Raw genomic sequence first — 17,658 nt, 5'->3', positions numbered from 1 at the left:
TGTGGCTCAGTGTAGCCACCTTTCAAAGGTCGAAAGAAGAATTTTAAGGAAAATATTGGAAGCTAAAAGAAACGAAAATGGTGAATACAGGTTAAGACCAAACATAGATCTACACTTGAAAACTGAAAAACTAAGTGATGTAATGAGGAAGGGAAGACTTCAGGTTTCTGGGCATTTATTCAGAATGGATAACAACAGACTAACCAAGCGGATATTCCCGTTACTCAATAGCTACACATCCAAGCGCGCATGGTTCATAAAGACTGAAAGGGACATGCAAAAAGCTCGAATTACAATAGACGCAATAGAAAACAGAACACATTTCAGAAAGGTAGTCTAAAAGGCAGAATTTCAGGAGAGAAAGAAAACAGCTAGACGGAAGTGGACCATGAAGAAAGGGAACAACACTCTAAAAGGATGAAGGAAATTTGGAAACTAAGGAAATGTAATACAATGAAGAGTAACCAAAGTTGATTCATCGTACCCTCAAAATGGGTTATTCGAAAGAAGAAGAAGAGGGCAACAACACCATCCCCATCAATACTGTCAGTGACAAAAACTTTGACTTTGACGACACGCTCCCCGTTTAGTCTGGTTTCTTTAATGGGCTGTGTGACTGCCACAATTTGCACTTCACTGTTGAATGTGTTGATGTTCCCTCCTGTTCCACTCATTCGGGCGTGAATCGGCCATAACACGGGGTGAGCACATAATCGCCTTCTGCCTGACAATGACGGATGGAGAACCACCCCTAGACTTTGCGACCTCCTCGGCCGCTCTGTGGCTCTCTCGTTGTCCGGTAGCAGACTATAAGCGCAAAGTGGCGACGCTGCCCTGTGTCTCAGGTGTGGCAGACGCCTCGTCCCAGCTCAATGAACGGCGTTCTGGCACCCAGCCCGCTGTGGCTGTGTGGCAGACATATTCCGTCATAACCTCGGTGCCTCATCTGACAGTGACGTAACAACCTGTTACCTGCATTGGAAACCTGATGAAACCGTATCACCGGCATTAGACTTCAGTGTTTTGAGCAATATAGCTTTGAATCATGGACTGGGTCATCAGAGGACGTGCAAACAGAAGTGGGATGATGTAGAAGCGAGAATTTGTTGTACGTTTTTGTCATAGATGGGAGGGTATAGAAGTGTCTACATTACTAAATGGTTGAAACGGTCAACCAATCATCCGATTCCACTTGCAGGTTGCCTAGCTAACAACTTGCAAGGATGATAAAATTTCATTTACAGTATTTTATATAATTATTGACCGAATTTAAAAGTTTAAAATGCTGTCATAGTCTACCCATTAAGATGTATAAACCTTACGTTAAAGGTTTAATGGAGTAAGACAAATGTAAAAATAAGAAAGTATGTATATCTTTTGAGGCACTGTAATTTATTTCGGGCAAATTACCCATATTACGTTCTACATCTACATCAACATACATACTCCGCGAGCCATAGTATGGTCCATGGCGAAGGGTGCCGAGTATCACTACTAGTCATTTTCTTTCCTATTCCATTTGCAAACAGTCAGAGAAAAAAACGCCCGTCTATATGCTTCCGTTTGAATACTAATGTTTCGTATCTTATCTTAAAGGTCCTTAAGATAAATGTATATTGGCGGTACCAAAATCGCTCTGAAATCAGCTTCAAATGCCGGTGATCTGAATTTTCTCAACAGTGTCCCTCGAAAGGAATGTCACCTTCCCTCCAGGGATTCCAATTTCACTCCCCAAACCATTTCCATAACACTTGTAACATTTACGTGTTGTTCGAACCTACCGGTTACAAATCTAGCAGTCCGCCTCTGAATCGCTTCGATGATTTCCTTTAATCCGACATCGTGCGAATCTCAAACATTCGAGCAGTATTCAGGAATAGGTCGCACTAGCGTCCTTTATGTTGTCTCCTTACAGATGAACCACACTTTCCTAAAAATTCTGCCAGTAAACTGGAGCTGACCATTCGCCTTCCCTGCCACAACCCATACGTGCTCGTTCCATTTCATATCGCTTTGCAACGCTACACCCAGAAATCTAAACGTCCAGCAAGGCATTACTAATGTTGTATCAGAACATAGCGGGTTTGATTTTCCTACTCATCCGCAGTAACTTATATTTTTCCACATTCAGAGCGAACTGCCATTCATCACACCTACTAGAAATTTTTTCTAAATCATCTTCTGTCCTCCTACAGCCACTCTACTTTGACATCTTCCTGTACACCACAGCATCATCAGCAAACAACAACAGACCATTAGCGACCTCCTGCAAGGTTTAGACTTGATTTGATATTTTTCTACATTCAAGGCGAACTGCCATTCATCACACCTACTAGAAATTTTTTCTAAATCATCTTCTGTCCTCCTACAGCCACTCTACTTTGACATCTTCCTGTACATCACAGCATCATCAGCAAACAACAACAGACCATTAGCGACCTCCTACAAGGTTTAGACTTGATTTGATATTTTTCTACATTCAAGGCGAACTGCCATTCATCACACCTACTAGAAATTTTTTCTAAATCATCTTCTGTCCTCCTACAGCCACTCTACTTTGACATCTTCCTGTACACCACAGCATCATCAGCAAACAACAGCAGACCATTAGCGACTTCCTACAAGGTTTAGACTTGATTTGAAACTTTTTTGAAACTTTTCTAGCCAACACTCGCCATAAATAACGAAAGGAAAAAAGCTCATCGCTTACTATTTTTCGCTGTTCATTTATGTCAGGAAAGACGCTTTAGTTTATACTTTGTCATTATTAAATCTGTTCGCACCACTTTTTGCAGACAGTATCCATGGCTCTGAGCACTATGGGACTTAACTTCTAAGGTCATCAGTCCCCTACAACTTAAAACTACTTAAACCTAACTTACCTAAGGACATCACACACATCCATGCCCGAGGCAGGATTCGAACCTGCGACCGTAGCGGTCGCGCGGTTCCAGATTGTAGCGCCTAGAATCGCTCGGCCACCACGGCCGGCTTACTGCAATAGAACCTTTAAACAATAGCTTTAATGCAAAAGCAAATAATGTTCAAAGACGATATTTTCTCTATTTTACATGCAGGAAACGTAAAGATAGAAAATTAGTCTTCAGAAACGATTCGTTGTACGAGTAAGAGGCTGAAAAACGGAGATGTAAGACGGATCGAGCAGCTATAAAAGTTATTACAGCCTCTGGAGATGTTACGAGGAATGATTGTTTTGCAGAACTATAATGACACGTTAGATCATATCTTCAGTAGCTTAAGGGACGATGGGAGTTACTTGCATGAACTGGGCTTTCGACTCGTAGGATGGGAACAGTCAGATTTCTATTCACAAAAAAATAAAAAAAAATAAAAAAATAAAATAAAAAAAATTATAAACAGTGAGTCGTGTATCGACTCGTGCTACACCTTGTGTTTAGATTGCATTGGTTTTCCTTTTCTTCCCCTGACATGTTTGTTTGATATCTTGTCTGTCATTAAGTGGCTGCTTGGTTGTCTTTTCCCTCTGCTATCGATATCTGCGTTTTGCTTCCGGGAAACTGCTATGGAGGAAGTGAGATCTTTGACCGGTTGTAACCTCGTGTGGTGGCGCGGAAGTAGGGGCGCTGCGCGCAGAGAGTGTGGTGGACACGGGAGGGCAGTGTGGCTCTCCAGCGCGAAGCAGGCGTGGTCGGTTGTACCGAGTCGCCACGTGATGTATGTCGGTTGTGTGTAACGAGCGGGTCGAGTTGACGGGAGAGCTCCGCGCGTGTTGTTTGTATACAGAATCGCCCCACGAGTAGTTGCTGTTCATTTCGCCTTGGTGGGGCGTTAACAAGCTTCTTTAAATCTTCCGTTTCAACGCAGGAGTTTGAAAGGAGACACCTAAAATGAAGGAGCGGTCACTACCCGTCAACGTTGCAGAGAAGTGAACTCCGGTGACAGAGCGTGTTGTCGCGTGACCGTGGTGTGTTGGGTACGCTGGCGACGCGTGCGCGGTCGGATGTGTGGATCCTTGCCATCGGAGGTCGTGTTCTGCCTGTTTGAGCATAATTGCAGGTTAAGTTCGTGGAAGGTTTAATCATTAAGTAATAATTTTGTGTAACCAGCGTCTCTTCTGCCTTGTGGCCTCCGGCGACCGGGTTTCCTGTCCCTGGCACCGGTGTAATTGAAGACAGTGATCTCTCCTCCTCCTCTCGTTACTGTCCGATGGGAGGTGTAGTTTTGGCGGTTTAATTGTTTCGCTATTCTGGCGTGGGTTATGAGTAAATTCATGCTTCGTGTTGGTTGATCGTGTGGTCGCTCATTCAGGACTGTGTGGTGTAGGTTAGCTCTAATTCTGTCAGCAAGTTAAGCAATCTTATAACAACTTTTCGCTGGCTAAAAGTCGGTGCGGTGACCAGCCTGAGAGTGGCAATTGTGTTTACGGGCGTATTGAAATTGGTCAGTATTCTGTCTAGCCTGAGCATCCCTGAGTGGGTGATTTGTGGCCGCCTTACACGGGTCCGTCATATCTGTTATGTTCTAATGATATTCCAGGACACTTTTGTTTAAATTTTTTTAAAATTCCTCCAAGTTTGTAAATTCCTTTTATTGCCATTAATCGTACGTTTGCTGAGACCTGTTTAATTTTTTTAATGGCGGTGTTGGTAGCTTCACTACGTCACCGTACTTTATTAAAAAAGTTCTGTATTTACTTTAGTAGCCTGTGTACTAATGTTCTTTAATTTTTTTAAAATTGTTGTATTGCTATAAATTACTTTGATTGGCGTTAGCTGCGTGTTTTATAAGGTAGTTTATTGCCATACTGCTAGCTTCGGTGTTTCAAAAAAAATTAAACTGTTGTATTGCTGTAAATTACTTGATTGCCGTTAGCGGCGTGTTTAAAAGGCTGTTTATTGGCGTACTGCTAGTTTCTGTAAGATACGAATAAAACATTTGTGAAAATCTCAACTCGACAGTAAAGTACTAGAAATTTGGCCCAGTTTCCCAACTTGTGGTGTGGCTTGTAGTAACCGTAACGCCTGTGTGTTTTTCAGAGGCCGCTACCACTCACAATCTTTTGTTAACTTGCTTAAATTATTTATAGGGCAACACGTTGCAACGTATAACCTCACTATCAGGCAAAAAATGTCAGCAGTAAAACATTTATTAAAACTAAACACAAAGTTTAGTAGTGTTTTGCTGTCTTGGGGTGTTCTCTGGTCAACCTTTGAAGAAAGAGAAACGTAATGGACATGAGAGAGAGAAACAAAATATAATACATTTTGACAAAGTGGTCTCTGTCGAATTATAGACAATCTGACTTTAAACTGTCTCTGGAGGAGATGCAACTTGAGATGTGAACCAATCAGTGTTTATACTCTACCTAAGACTGTCTAACTGGAAGTTGTATCTTCAGACTGGTAGTACACACGAACTATATATATTTCTTACTACAACCTTTATGCAATGAAAATGTTCCTTTTTACGAAAAATATATTACCTTTATAAGATACAAGTAAATGTTATATAATGCTGAGCCCAGTCACATGAACAAACATTCAGAAGGTTAAAAGTAATCCCTCTGAATCGTTAGACCACATCTAATTCCCATTCACAGTTGCTGAATAGTCGACAGAAGACCTGACAATGCTCTAGGTCACAGATCTTACAGGACGACGACCAACACAAACAGGTATCTGGACGCCGCTTCTTCGAACTCCCCCCCCCCCCCTCCTAGAACCAGCCGCTCTGAACACACTGTCTTCACAGGCATTCCACATTATTTATAATAAGAGCTTGCGATGAAAGCTGGATTTCTTAAGGGAAACATTGATGGCCAACGGCCACGATGAACTACACATAAACAGAGCCCTCAGACGAAGTGGTAATAATACACTCACGTTCGGAAAGAAACGGAACACCTTGAACGACTAGAGTTAGGACGTTCATATTTACAGGACATACATATTAGTATGTTCTGCAGAAATGATTAGTATTTCAGTCACATCGGTTCAGAATGTGTTCTGTTGCCTATTAGGCACAGGGTCTGCCATGGGCCCTGATATTCCATGCGTGACGGCATCGACACGTATAAGGCGCGAATGTCGTTATGTGGTATGGCCATCCTTGCTGCATTCGAATGGTTCCAAAGTTGAACTGTGGTGATTGGCGTTGGGTTACCGCACTGCACCCGTGGTTTCACCATATCCCACATATTTTCAATGAGAGACAAGTCTGGTGATCTGAAGAGCCAGAGCAAAAGGCTGACATTCTGTGACACCAAGAAGGCACATGTTCGTGCAGCAATATGTACTAGTGAATTGTCTTGCTGAAAATGTCTTCTGGGGTGTTGTGCAGAAAAGGTATGGACACGGGTAGCAGGACATCATTCACGTGGGTCGCACTAATGACAGTGTCCTGGACACGCACCAGTTGTCGTTTTTGGTTGTTCCCAATAGCACACCACACCATAAGGCCTTGAGTTGGCGCTGTATGTCTTGTGAGAATGCAGTCACTGTGCTACCGCTCCCCCTGGCGGCGGCGAACTAAAACGCGGTCATCATTTTCTAACAAACAGAACTTGGATTCGTCCGAAAACACTATCATTCCTGTTCTCGGTGACATCGTTCCATACACCACTGCCGTCTAGGTTGTTTCTGCACATTCGTCAAAGGTAGGCGGAGAAGTGGACAAAGCGGACGTAGCACATGCCGTAATAAAAGGCGACGGATTCTCACCCCCTTCCCTGCAGTGCCATGCGGATGAGGTGTCGTCGATATTCTCGGGGGGTGGTCTGGGTGGTGCGACCTGATCCACCTCGTCGAGCTCTACGGCCTTCTGTGATCTAGTCTGCACACACCCGTTGCGCTGTTGAAATATTTCGTCCTACACGAGCAGCAGTTTCCCGGATGGATGCATCACAATCTCTCATGCCAATAATGCGCTCTCTTTCAAACTTCCTGATTCGACGTTACGGTTCGCGTATACGTCTCCCGAAACATCCTGCACGTCTGCTCAAGCCACACTGATCCATTACCTTCGGTTTATAACGACAACGAGAGCTGCAGACACACTTCACCAGTAGTGCTGCTGCGCCCCGATATAGATGTTGACCTTGAACCCACGGGCCGCAGAAATGATTAGCACTTAAAAAATCATTTCTGCAGAACTTACTAATGTACATATCCTGTGAATATGAACCTCCTATCTCTACTCGTTCAAGGTGTTCTGTTTTTTCTGAACAACAGTATAATAATGCGGACATGGAGAACGAAGATGCAAGTGGTTCAAGTGGCTCTAACCACTATGGGACTTAACATGTGAGGTCATCAGTCCCCTAGACTTAGAATCACTTAAACTTAACTAACCTAAGGACATCACATACATCCATGCCCGAGGCAGGATTCGAACCTGCGACCGTAGCGGTCGCACGGTTCCAGACTGAAGCGCCTAGAACCGCTCGGGCACAACGGACGGCGTGAGAATGAAGAACCTTCCGCACATTCTGTAAGGTTCCTCTTTGTTACTGGTGTGACTGACTACACAGTCAGAGTCCTTCGAACAAATGGTTTAAGGATTACATTCTCCAGTAAACAGAAGTTAAAAAGCTTCTTCAGACCGACAACGGACGTACCTGAACGCCTCCACACTGCAGGAATACATGAAGTGGCGTTTGATTGTGACAAAGTATTTACAGGTTGAACCAGAACTCCGACAATAAACTTTCTGAGGTTGTCCAGGGATACTTTCCGAGTAGCTGGCAGGTGTGGCCGAGCGGTTCTAGGCGCTACAGTCTGTAACCGCGCGACCGCTATGGTCGCAGGTTCGAATGCTGCCTCGGGCATGGATGTGTGTGATGTGCTTAGGTTCGTTAGGTTTAAGTAGTTCTAAGTTCTAGGGGACTGATGACCTCAGATGTTAAGTCCCATAGTGCACACAGCCATTTGAACCATTTTTTTTTTTTACTTTCCGAGTACTCTGGTACAGCGGACTCAAGGTATCCGGCGCCTTGGTACAGAGTCATTACATTCCGTTTGGCTTCTTGCCCCAATTACATTTTTGCCTGTATTGAACTGAAAATAGTACACAATAGTGCAAATGTCGACGGTATGCGCTGTGTGTCTCGTTTCCATTCGCTGACGGTACCTGCTGTTGACAGCTGTAGAAACCATGTCACCATTCGGCTTCGGTCTTAGGTTTGTTTTAACGGCAGTGTTAGTCGGACGTTAAGAGTGATACACTACTCCACGGATATTTTTACTGATGGACAGTTGGCCATTATGCTCCTCGTGTATGGGTTCATTGAACGCAATGGCTGAGCGGTATCCTCGCTGACGGCTGCCACGTACCAGCACTTTTGTGTCTGAGGTTTGCTTCGTTACTCTGCGTTTTATATCGTGTGGTGTACATTTTGGCCATTCTACTCGTACGTTACACACTTCTTCACGGGTGTGAAGGTATCTTCACAGAAATAAGGGTGATTCTGGTCCAACCGAATATACACACATCAAAAAAAGATCACCCCGGTTCCCATAACTCCTGAAGATAGACATTGACTGCGGATATTGTATCAGAGACACAGTCCCTTTCATTGTTAGAGATGTCACTAAATCCGCCCAAATATCTAAACAACCAAGCATGAGCAGCACCTATTAGATGGAGGGGATCCGACAGCCCATCCGTTCCAGTCATTGCACCAGGAAGGAGGTACACGGCTCGTGTTGTTTATAGTTCAACCATGCCTAGACGGTCACTACCGCGGTTCGATCGCGTCCGCATTGTTACTTTGGGCCACGAAGGGCTCTCAACAACGGAAGTGTTCAGGCGTCTCGAACCAAAGCGATGTTGTTCTGACATGGAGGAGATACAGAGAGACAGGAATTGTCGATGACATGCCTCACTCAGGCTGCCTAAGGGCTACTACTGCAGTGGATGACCGCTACCTAGGGATTATGGCTTGGAGGAACCCTGACAGCAACGCCACCAAGTTGAATAATGCTTTTCGTGAAGGCACAGGACGTTCTGTTACGACTCAGACTGTGTGCAATAGGCTGCATCATGCGCAACGTCACTCTCAACGTCCACGGCGAGGTCCATCTTTGCAACCACGACACTATACAGCGCGATACAGATGGGTCCAACAACATGCCGAATGGACCGCTCAGGATTGGCATCATGTTCTCCTCACCACTGAGTGTCGCATATGTCTTCAACCAGACAATCGTCGGAGACGTGTTTGGAGGCAACCCGGTCAGGCTGAACGCCTTAGACACACTGTCGAACGAGTGCAGCAAGGTGGAGGTTCCCTGCTGTGTTGGGGTGGCATTATGTGGGGTCGACGTACGGCGCTGGTGATCATGGAAGGCTCCGTAACGGCTGTACGACACGCGAATGCCGTCCTATGACCGATAGTGCAACCATATCGACAGCATATTGGCGAGGCATTCGTCTTCATGGACGACAATTCGAGCCCCCATCGTGCACATCTTGTGAATGACTTCCTTCAGGATAACAACATCGCTCGACTTGAGTGGTCAGCATGTTCTCCAGACATGAACCTTATCGAACATGCCTGTGACAGACTGAAAAGGGCTGTTTATGGACGATGGGACCCACCAACTACTCTGAGGGATCCACGCCGAATCGCCGTTGAGGAGTGGAACAATCTGGAGCAACAGTGTCTTGGTGAACTTGTGTATAGAATGCCACGACGAGTACAGGCATGCATCAGTGCAAGCGGACGTGCTACTGGGTATTAGAGGTGCCGGTGTGTACAGCAATCTGGACCACCACCTCCGAAGGTCTCGTTGTATGGTGGTACAACATGCAGTGTGTGGTTTTTATGAGCAGTATAAACGGCGGAAATGATGTTTATGTTGAACTCTATTCCAATTTTCTGTACAGGTTCCGAAACTCTCCGAACCGAGGTGATGCAAAACTTTTTTTTATGTGTGTGAGCCGGCCGGGGTGGCCGTGCGGTTCTAGGCGCTACAGTCTGGAACCGCGTGACCGATACGGTCGCAGGTTCGAATCCTGCCTCTGGTATGGATATGTGTGCTGTCCTTAGGTTAGTTAGGTTTAAGTAGTTCTAAGTTCTAGGAGTCTGATGACCTCAGAAGTTAAGTTCCATAGTGCTCAGAGCCATTTGAACCATTTATTTGATGTGTGTGATTAAATTACCACTTTTGTAACGAGCTGCAGGAGACCGTGGTTCCCTGATAACAAAATACTCAGAAGGTATTATAGCGTCCCCGCATTAAAGAACATTAAATGTGGAACCATCCAAAAAACAAAATAAAATAAATAAAGGCGATTCACTATTTATTGTTTATATATAACGGGAAAAAGTGATTTTTAGTGAACAGAAGGATATTAATTAAGTAACCATGGAATAAACAATGTACGTTAACCTCTGTGGAGAAATATTTTTAATGTATAATCTACTGTCTTTTTTCCTGGGAGAATGTGCAATAATTACTGGTGCTCTATCTGTGATCGAAGTTAGTCGCATTGTATACCGAAGTGCCAAAGAAACTGGTATAGGCATGCCTATTCAACTACAGAGATATGTAAACAGGCTGAATATGGCGCTGCGGTCGCCAACGCCTGTGTAAGACAACAAGTGTCTGGCGCAGCTGTTAGATCGGTTACTGCTGCTACAACGGCAGGTTATCAAGAATTAAGTGAGTTTGAACGTGGTGTTATGGTCGGCGCATGAGCGATGGGACGCTGCATCTCCGAGGCAGCGATGAAGTCTGAATTTTCCCGTTCGACCATTTCACGAGTGTACCGTGAATATCAGGAATCCAGTAAAACATCAAATCTCCAACATCGCTGCGGCCCGAAAAAGATATTGCCAGAATGGGACCAACGACGACTAAAGAGAATCGTTCAACGTGACAGAAGTATGAGTATAACCGTTCCGCAAATTGCTGCAGATTTCAGTGCTGGGACTGTTCAAGTTGGCGAGGCTGTGTAATGGTGCGTAGCGTATACAATTGGAGTGATGTGGGACCCCTGATACGTCTAGATACGACTTTGACAGGTGACACGTACCTAAGCATCCTGTCTGATCACCTGCATCCATTCATGTCTATTTGCATTACGACGGACTTGGGAAATTCCTACAGGACAATGCGACACCCCACACGTCCAGAATTGCTACACAGTGGCTCCAGGAACACTCTTCTGATTTTAAACACTTCCGATGGCCAACAAACTCCCCAGACATTAATAGTATTGAGATATCTGAGATGCCTTGCAACGTGCTTTTCAGAAGAGATCTTCACTCGTTCGTACTCTTCCGGATTTATGGACAGCCCTGCAGGATTCCTGGTGTCAATTCTCTCCAGTACTAATTCAGACATTAGTCGAGTCCATGCCACGGCACTTCTGTGTTCTCGCGGGGGCCCTACACGATATTAGGCAGGTATACCAGTTTCTTTAGGTCTTCAGTGTATGTGGAATGCTGTGTGTGTAATTTACAAAATACTGCGAATAGATCTGTTAAATTTCTGTCTTGTACTCATTTATGTAATATTCGCATCCTTCTCCATGCCCATATTTTAAGTACAATAGCAGCCGCTAATACTAGCATCGTTGGTGTCGCACTTTCAGGGCCCAGCAATACGCGGCTATTATACAGCCAATGCAAATTTCCTTAAATATAAAAATAAGCTCTCACTTCCTGTGAAAGAAAAGTAGTAGTTCCGATCTGCATTATCTTTTTGAATAATAGTACAGCAACTTAAGGTGATATTTCAGCTTACAAATGTCCATACTCGCAACAGACTTTGGCCTGTACTGAACCAACAAAAGAAAAATCATCGATAGGAATTTTCACACATCGTAATTCTCGTTGTCGAGAAATAATGAAAGTAACTAAATTAAATTCAGAGATATTGTCTCAAAAGGGGAGAATAATTTTCCGTTTCCTACTTACAGAACCTCGTGATTTAGTACTGATATTTAAGGTGAACTAAAAGTCCATTCACGATCTAAAGGATAAACATCGGGAGAGACGCTATAGTACCCCTGAACAACTTCTAACAGCTTGTAGGAGGAGTTCTGACTCAATCTGTATTTGCGAAACGGGAAGCACATTAAAAGAACGGACGAAAGAGCACGAACGCCACAGACCGTTAACACAAAATGTAAACTCAGCGATGGCTGTAAAAGAATGTCATGAGGTTATGTATTTTAAGAACGTACGAGTGCTATCCAGAGAACATAACATTTGCGGAGGAAAAGTCCGTAGGGTAGTTGAAATATCGAGATGTCAGCTGCCCACTACCAAGAAATTTATCATCCAGCCACAGCGAGCAAACAGTCGAGGGAATTCAGCAATAATAATATTATAGATCCTCCCTCTCTTGCAATATGTGCTTTCAGTATCTACCTATAACGACGGCCCACCGGTGGCTTTCTGAAGATTTTTACCCGATTAACGCCATTTCTCAGGAAAAGAGGGGAAGAATAGCGTTTTACATATGAACACGGCTCTGTCTTTCGACACTCTTCAGCCCTCCAGCGGCACACTGGAATCTTGAAGAAGATTCCAGCAGAGAGAGCGACACGTCAAGAAGTGAAGAGGTTTGAAGGGGAATATGACGCGGCGTGACGGCTCAAAAGATTTTTCCATCAATGATAATGGCCAGGAAACTTTAGAGACATAGAAGGTTCATACTACGTGTTACTGACGTTGTTTGGTCTTCATCAGTTAATCTTAGCATGCTAGAAAGATTACAGTGGTGTTCTCAAAGGCAGAAATGTAATCTGTGGACGGGACTGTAATTGAAAGTTCACAGAATACGTGCTAAGAGACTGCACTTCAGTACTGAAACCTGTCCTTCGGCGCAGTAGTTTGTCGAAAAGAAATCTACATACTTCGGAAATGTTAATGATTTTCCAGACTGATCCATTGTTTAAAACAGTAATGTATGTAGACGACAATTTTTATTGACATCTCTCACATTCCTGAGCGTTGTTGTTCAAAAATGGCTCAAATGGCTCTGAGCACTATGGGACTCAACTGCTGTGGTCATAAGTCCCCTAGAACTTAGAACTACTTAAACCTAACTAACCTAAGGACAGCACACAACACCCAGCCATCACGAGGCAGAGAAAATCCCTGACCCCGCCGGGAATCGAACCCGGGAAGCCGGGCGTGGGAAGCGAGAACGCTACCGCACGACCACGAGATGCGGGCGAGCGTTGTTGTTCAAACGTTTGACATCGTGATGAAAGAACCAACCCAAAGCTTCGAGGATAATCACTTAAAAATAATTGATAGTATAACTGAACACACATTTTTCTTCCTCGGAGAATTTGATAGAGGAGAGACGCTGTAGTACCCCTGAACAACTTCTAACGGTTTGTAGGAGGAGTTCTGACTCAATCTGTATTTGCGAAACGGGAAGCACATTAAAAGAACGGACGAAAGAGCACGAACGCCACAGACCGTTAACACAAAATGTAAACTCAGCGATAGTTGTAAAAGAATGACATGAGGTTATGTATTTTAAGAACATACGAGTGCTATCCAGAGACCTCAAGAAGAAAGCGATTTTCTTTGGTGTTCATCTCAACTACTAGTTAATTGGAACACAAAGTTAGAAAAGGTGGTTAATAAATTATTGACGATAGCATACCTTATGTGGATAATAAAACTTCGATCTCATTCTTATGATTTATTGTGTTTTATTTCACACACTTTAAACTATGGACTGGTACTTTCGGGAAAATTCCCTAATAGAGATAAGAATGTTTTCATCTGACAGAAGAATATTGTAAGACGCATTTTTTTAATCACAAACCACGATTACTTGTCAAATGTACATTACTGAATAGGGAAAACAACTGTTGCTAGTTTGTACGTTCCTCATTTTCTAGTCTACGTTAAAGAAAATATCTATATACGAAACTACGGCCAGTGTCCATACTTAAGAAAACAGTATCAGAAGCTTGGTTAACATCCTCTGCGGAAATACCCAAAATAGAAAACACTTCTGTACACATCGGAGTAATTTTTTTGGGAAAATTTTGCCAAAATGTAAAGGAGCAGCCAGACATTTTTGAAAAGGACTGGAACCTAGGCTAAAAAGAAAGTCCTGTAATATTGAGGCGTTTATATGTAAGAGTGGAAATGATATACTAATTTAAACAAGTTGTTAAGCAAATGACGTATAATGTCAGCAGTAAATTAAACGTAACTTTCAGTGAATTACGCACTTACGTAACAATGCGAGCTAATTGTTGTCTTTAAAGGTATTAATTTTCATTGACAGTGTCTCATGCAACAAAAGTGCTGCTTTCAACAATAAACGAATTTCGCGTGATTCGATTTCTATACCAAAATTTTAAGGAGGGTTAGAGTACTATGGAAATTACAATCATAGTACTCGTACAAATTTCAGTATAAATGATGTGAAACGAGAATATTTCGGAAAGATCGATTGTGATTTGGACGCGCCAGCCGTTAACAGTCCAAGGACACTGACGCAAAGAACATAAATCAAGAGTGGGATGTGATATTCGAAACGAAAATAAACTATGTTAATAATATAATACAATTTTAGGACGACATTTCTTTATTGAGTGTTTACAGTTAATTTATATCTAGTCTACAAAGTCTCTGGCAGTAACTGCATGTCATTTCTTCAGTTCCTTCATTAATCATCAAAGTGCTCTTGGCATCATATCAAACCGCCCTACAACCTGCAACAAAACACGATGGTGACATTAAACACTTTCTCCACATACATCTAATAAACAAGATACGTTTGTATGTGGTTACAGAAATTTTTTTTTATAAAATGCAGTTATAAACTACTTATATCAAGTTTGGTGTGACGTATATATCTCGCCCAACTGATTCGTTAAGGACTAAGTAAGAACAACTCCTGCTGAAAAAATTCACCGTACACCCTCATCATCATTATCACCAGCGTCATCATTAACGTTTTGATTCATATTCTGGATATCATTTCCAATGGGTTCAGAGTAGGACTTTTTTTAAGAGCCTGTATGAAATTTCCTTACACCATTACCAACGTTGCAGAAAATACAGCGACAGGTGGTTCAAACGTGGTTGCTATCATACTACCCACCTTCTTTATTTGGACTATTCCTTCTTAGAGGTGTCATGTTGGTTCAAAAGCAGCAAGTATAATACAATTCTAGAAATGTAGAAATGACTTACAGTTATGAGAAGTAAATGTCAGTCGGCATATACAGAATGAAACTCAGGGTGAAAAATTTCTAGGAATCGAGTGGCACCAGCACGTCGGTAAGTTAACCACAAACTTCACTTTTTCGTGCTTTGTACTTGCCAGTTCTTCTCATTGCGTTAACCTGCAAACAACATTACTGGCCTACTTAGTGGAAGTTTGTTCAGGATTCTGCTATAGTAGAATTGGTGTGGCAATTTGCCTAAGGTGAAATACGTATTCATTCTACAGAAATGTGCAATAAGAATATTGTAAAATATCTTGTTGACGCCTTCACAGAGTGATCGGATGGTATTCTCGTGATATTAATGGTAGTCGCTAACTGTATTTGCGGTTAATAAAACCAATAAATTCAAGATGAAATTTACTACCACAATATTTCAATTAAATGTATTTTTGAAGAATTGCATCACGAAACTGCTAAATGCTGCTGTGACATGAAGTTGGGCAGTTCACAAAACGAATAGAATTATTATCTTATGACTAGAGTGTTCATTCAGTTCAAGTCAACTCGTAAAAACATCTGGGAGTAACAGGTTATACTGGTATGAAATGGAATTATCACAAGGCTCAGTCATAGGTAAAGCAGGTGATAGGCTCCGATTTGTTGGTAGCTTACTGGGCCAAATGTAGACAGTTTACAAAGGAAATTCGTTACAAAACACTTGACATTTCTGAAGTGTGTGAGACCTATACCGAATAGGATTAACGCAGGCTACTAAACGTGTACAAGGAAAGGTGGAATGAATGGTGACAAGTTTAACCGATGGGAGAGCGCCGTGCAGATGCTGAAACAATTGAACTGACAGACGCTTGAAATGACACCTAAGCCGCGAAAGGGTGCTTAAAAATTTTCACGAGTCTAGAAATACGTATAATACAGCCACCCTCGTATCACTACCCTCTACCCACAGATTCTCAATTGGGTTTTAATCTGCTGAGTTTGGTGGCCAGGGGAGTACGGTAAACTCCTCCTGATGCTCTTCAATCCACCCACGGACACTTTGAGCTGGGTGAGACGTTGCATTGTCCTGATGGTAGATGCCATCATACAGAGGAAAAACTAACTACATGCGAGGATTGGCATGGTCCCCAGCTATAAATGCACACTTACGTTGGTCCATTGTGCCCTCCAGAATCACGAGATCGCCCAGGGAACCTCACCAAAAATTTACCCAGACCATAACTGTTTAATGGAGTTTACCTTCAGACGCTCCACACCGTTACACTCCAACAGCCATTTGTCCGATGGAGCATAAAACGCGATTCATCTGAAAAGGCCCTTCTCGCCACTCAGTGGACGTTGAGTCGCGGTACTGGAGTCCAATTTCCAGCCTTCGCCATCAATTAACACCAGTCAGCATGGGTTCTTGAAACAGGCACCAGCAATATTCACTGAATGATCGTTGAGGAGACACCGCTGGTAGCTCCTTGGTTCTTCTGGCTAGTCAGTTGCTCAACAGTTGCACGTCTATTCACACATATACATTTCCACAGCAGTCATTCACTCCTGTCATCGACAGTCCGTGGCACACCATAGTCGCCTCAGCGCCGGTTTTGGGTAGCGTCATTGTGTCATGCACAGTGTACTTCAACCAGGCCGCAAACGAACAGTAAACAAACTTAGCCGTTTCGAAAATGCCGCAACCCCAGGCCAGAAGACCAATGATCTTGCCCTTTTCGACATCAGATAAATGGCTCCGCTCCCACATTACGACAAGGACTGAACGGTATTCCGCGACCCCCGACACGCTTCATATGCCCTCCACTGCTGCCGTCAGTGAGTTGTTGTTCCATGTTCACGTCGAACACAGGTGGTGGTCACATTAATGTGACTGGACTCTGCATATTCATACAGGAAAGAGTATCCGTGACAAGTACAGCTCTCATTTTCCCACTATCAGAAGGCAGGAAAAATGCCTTGGGAACAGTCACTACTCATTGTTAAAATATTCATGTAAGAGATAGAACTCGTGACAACAAGAAAGATACAGTCCCATTTTCTTATGTCGGCAAAGAAATACTTGTTGATTTATTGGCCATTGTAATTGTGGTGGGAACAGTCACTACCCTGTGGTGCGAATTCCGTAATCTGCAATTTTTGTGTTCGATATGTAGGGTAAGTAGTCCAGCTTGCATTATTAGTTTTGTTGTCCCACTGTTATTTTAATATTAAAATTATAGAATGATCATTGTTTGAGACACAGTCGGACGAGCAAAAGTTTCATTTTAAACTGCTTTATTCTGAAGATAATCGTTTCCAACATGACACGTAAACAAATGTTAAATTTTGACGAAAATAAAGTAGCCTATGAAATACCATTGATGTCTGTGCCAGGAACGGATACCTTCGTCGAGAATTTGAACAATATCAGACATTGGTATCCATGCAGCATTACTTAATAGTAAATTTGTCTGCACTGTTCTTTCTAAAGAAAGTCACTTCTTGCTCATCATTGTCTACTGT

The 17,658-nt window shown here is 43.0% G+C and overlaps 1 protein-coding gene across 1 annotated transcript in view; it reads right to left on the bottom strand.

Moving 5' to 3' along the window:
* Positions 1-14,534: 14,534 nt before the first annotated feature.
* The window catches only part of LOC126199425 (uncharacterized), a 35,378-nt gene continuing 32,254 nt past the window's right edge, over positions 14,535-17,658 (bottom strand). Inside the window, exon 4 of the mRNA XM_049936343.1 lies at positions 14,535-14,679. Coding sequence (XP_049792300.1) covers positions 14,673-14,679 — 7 coding nt within the window. The 3' untranslated portion in view covers positions 14,535-14,672. The remainder of the gene's footprint in view (positions 14,680-17,658) is intronic.

The sequence above is a fragment of the Schistocerca nitens genome, chromosome 8, assembly GCF_023898315.1.
Source record: "Schistocerca nitens isolate TAMUIC-IGC-003100 chromosome 8, iqSchNite1.1, whole genome shotgun sequence".
Classification (NCBI taxonomy): Eukaryota; Metazoa; Arthropoda; class Insecta; order Orthoptera; family Acrididae; genus Schistocerca; species Schistocerca nitens.
This window is presented reverse-complemented; position numbering and strand designations above follow the sequence as displayed.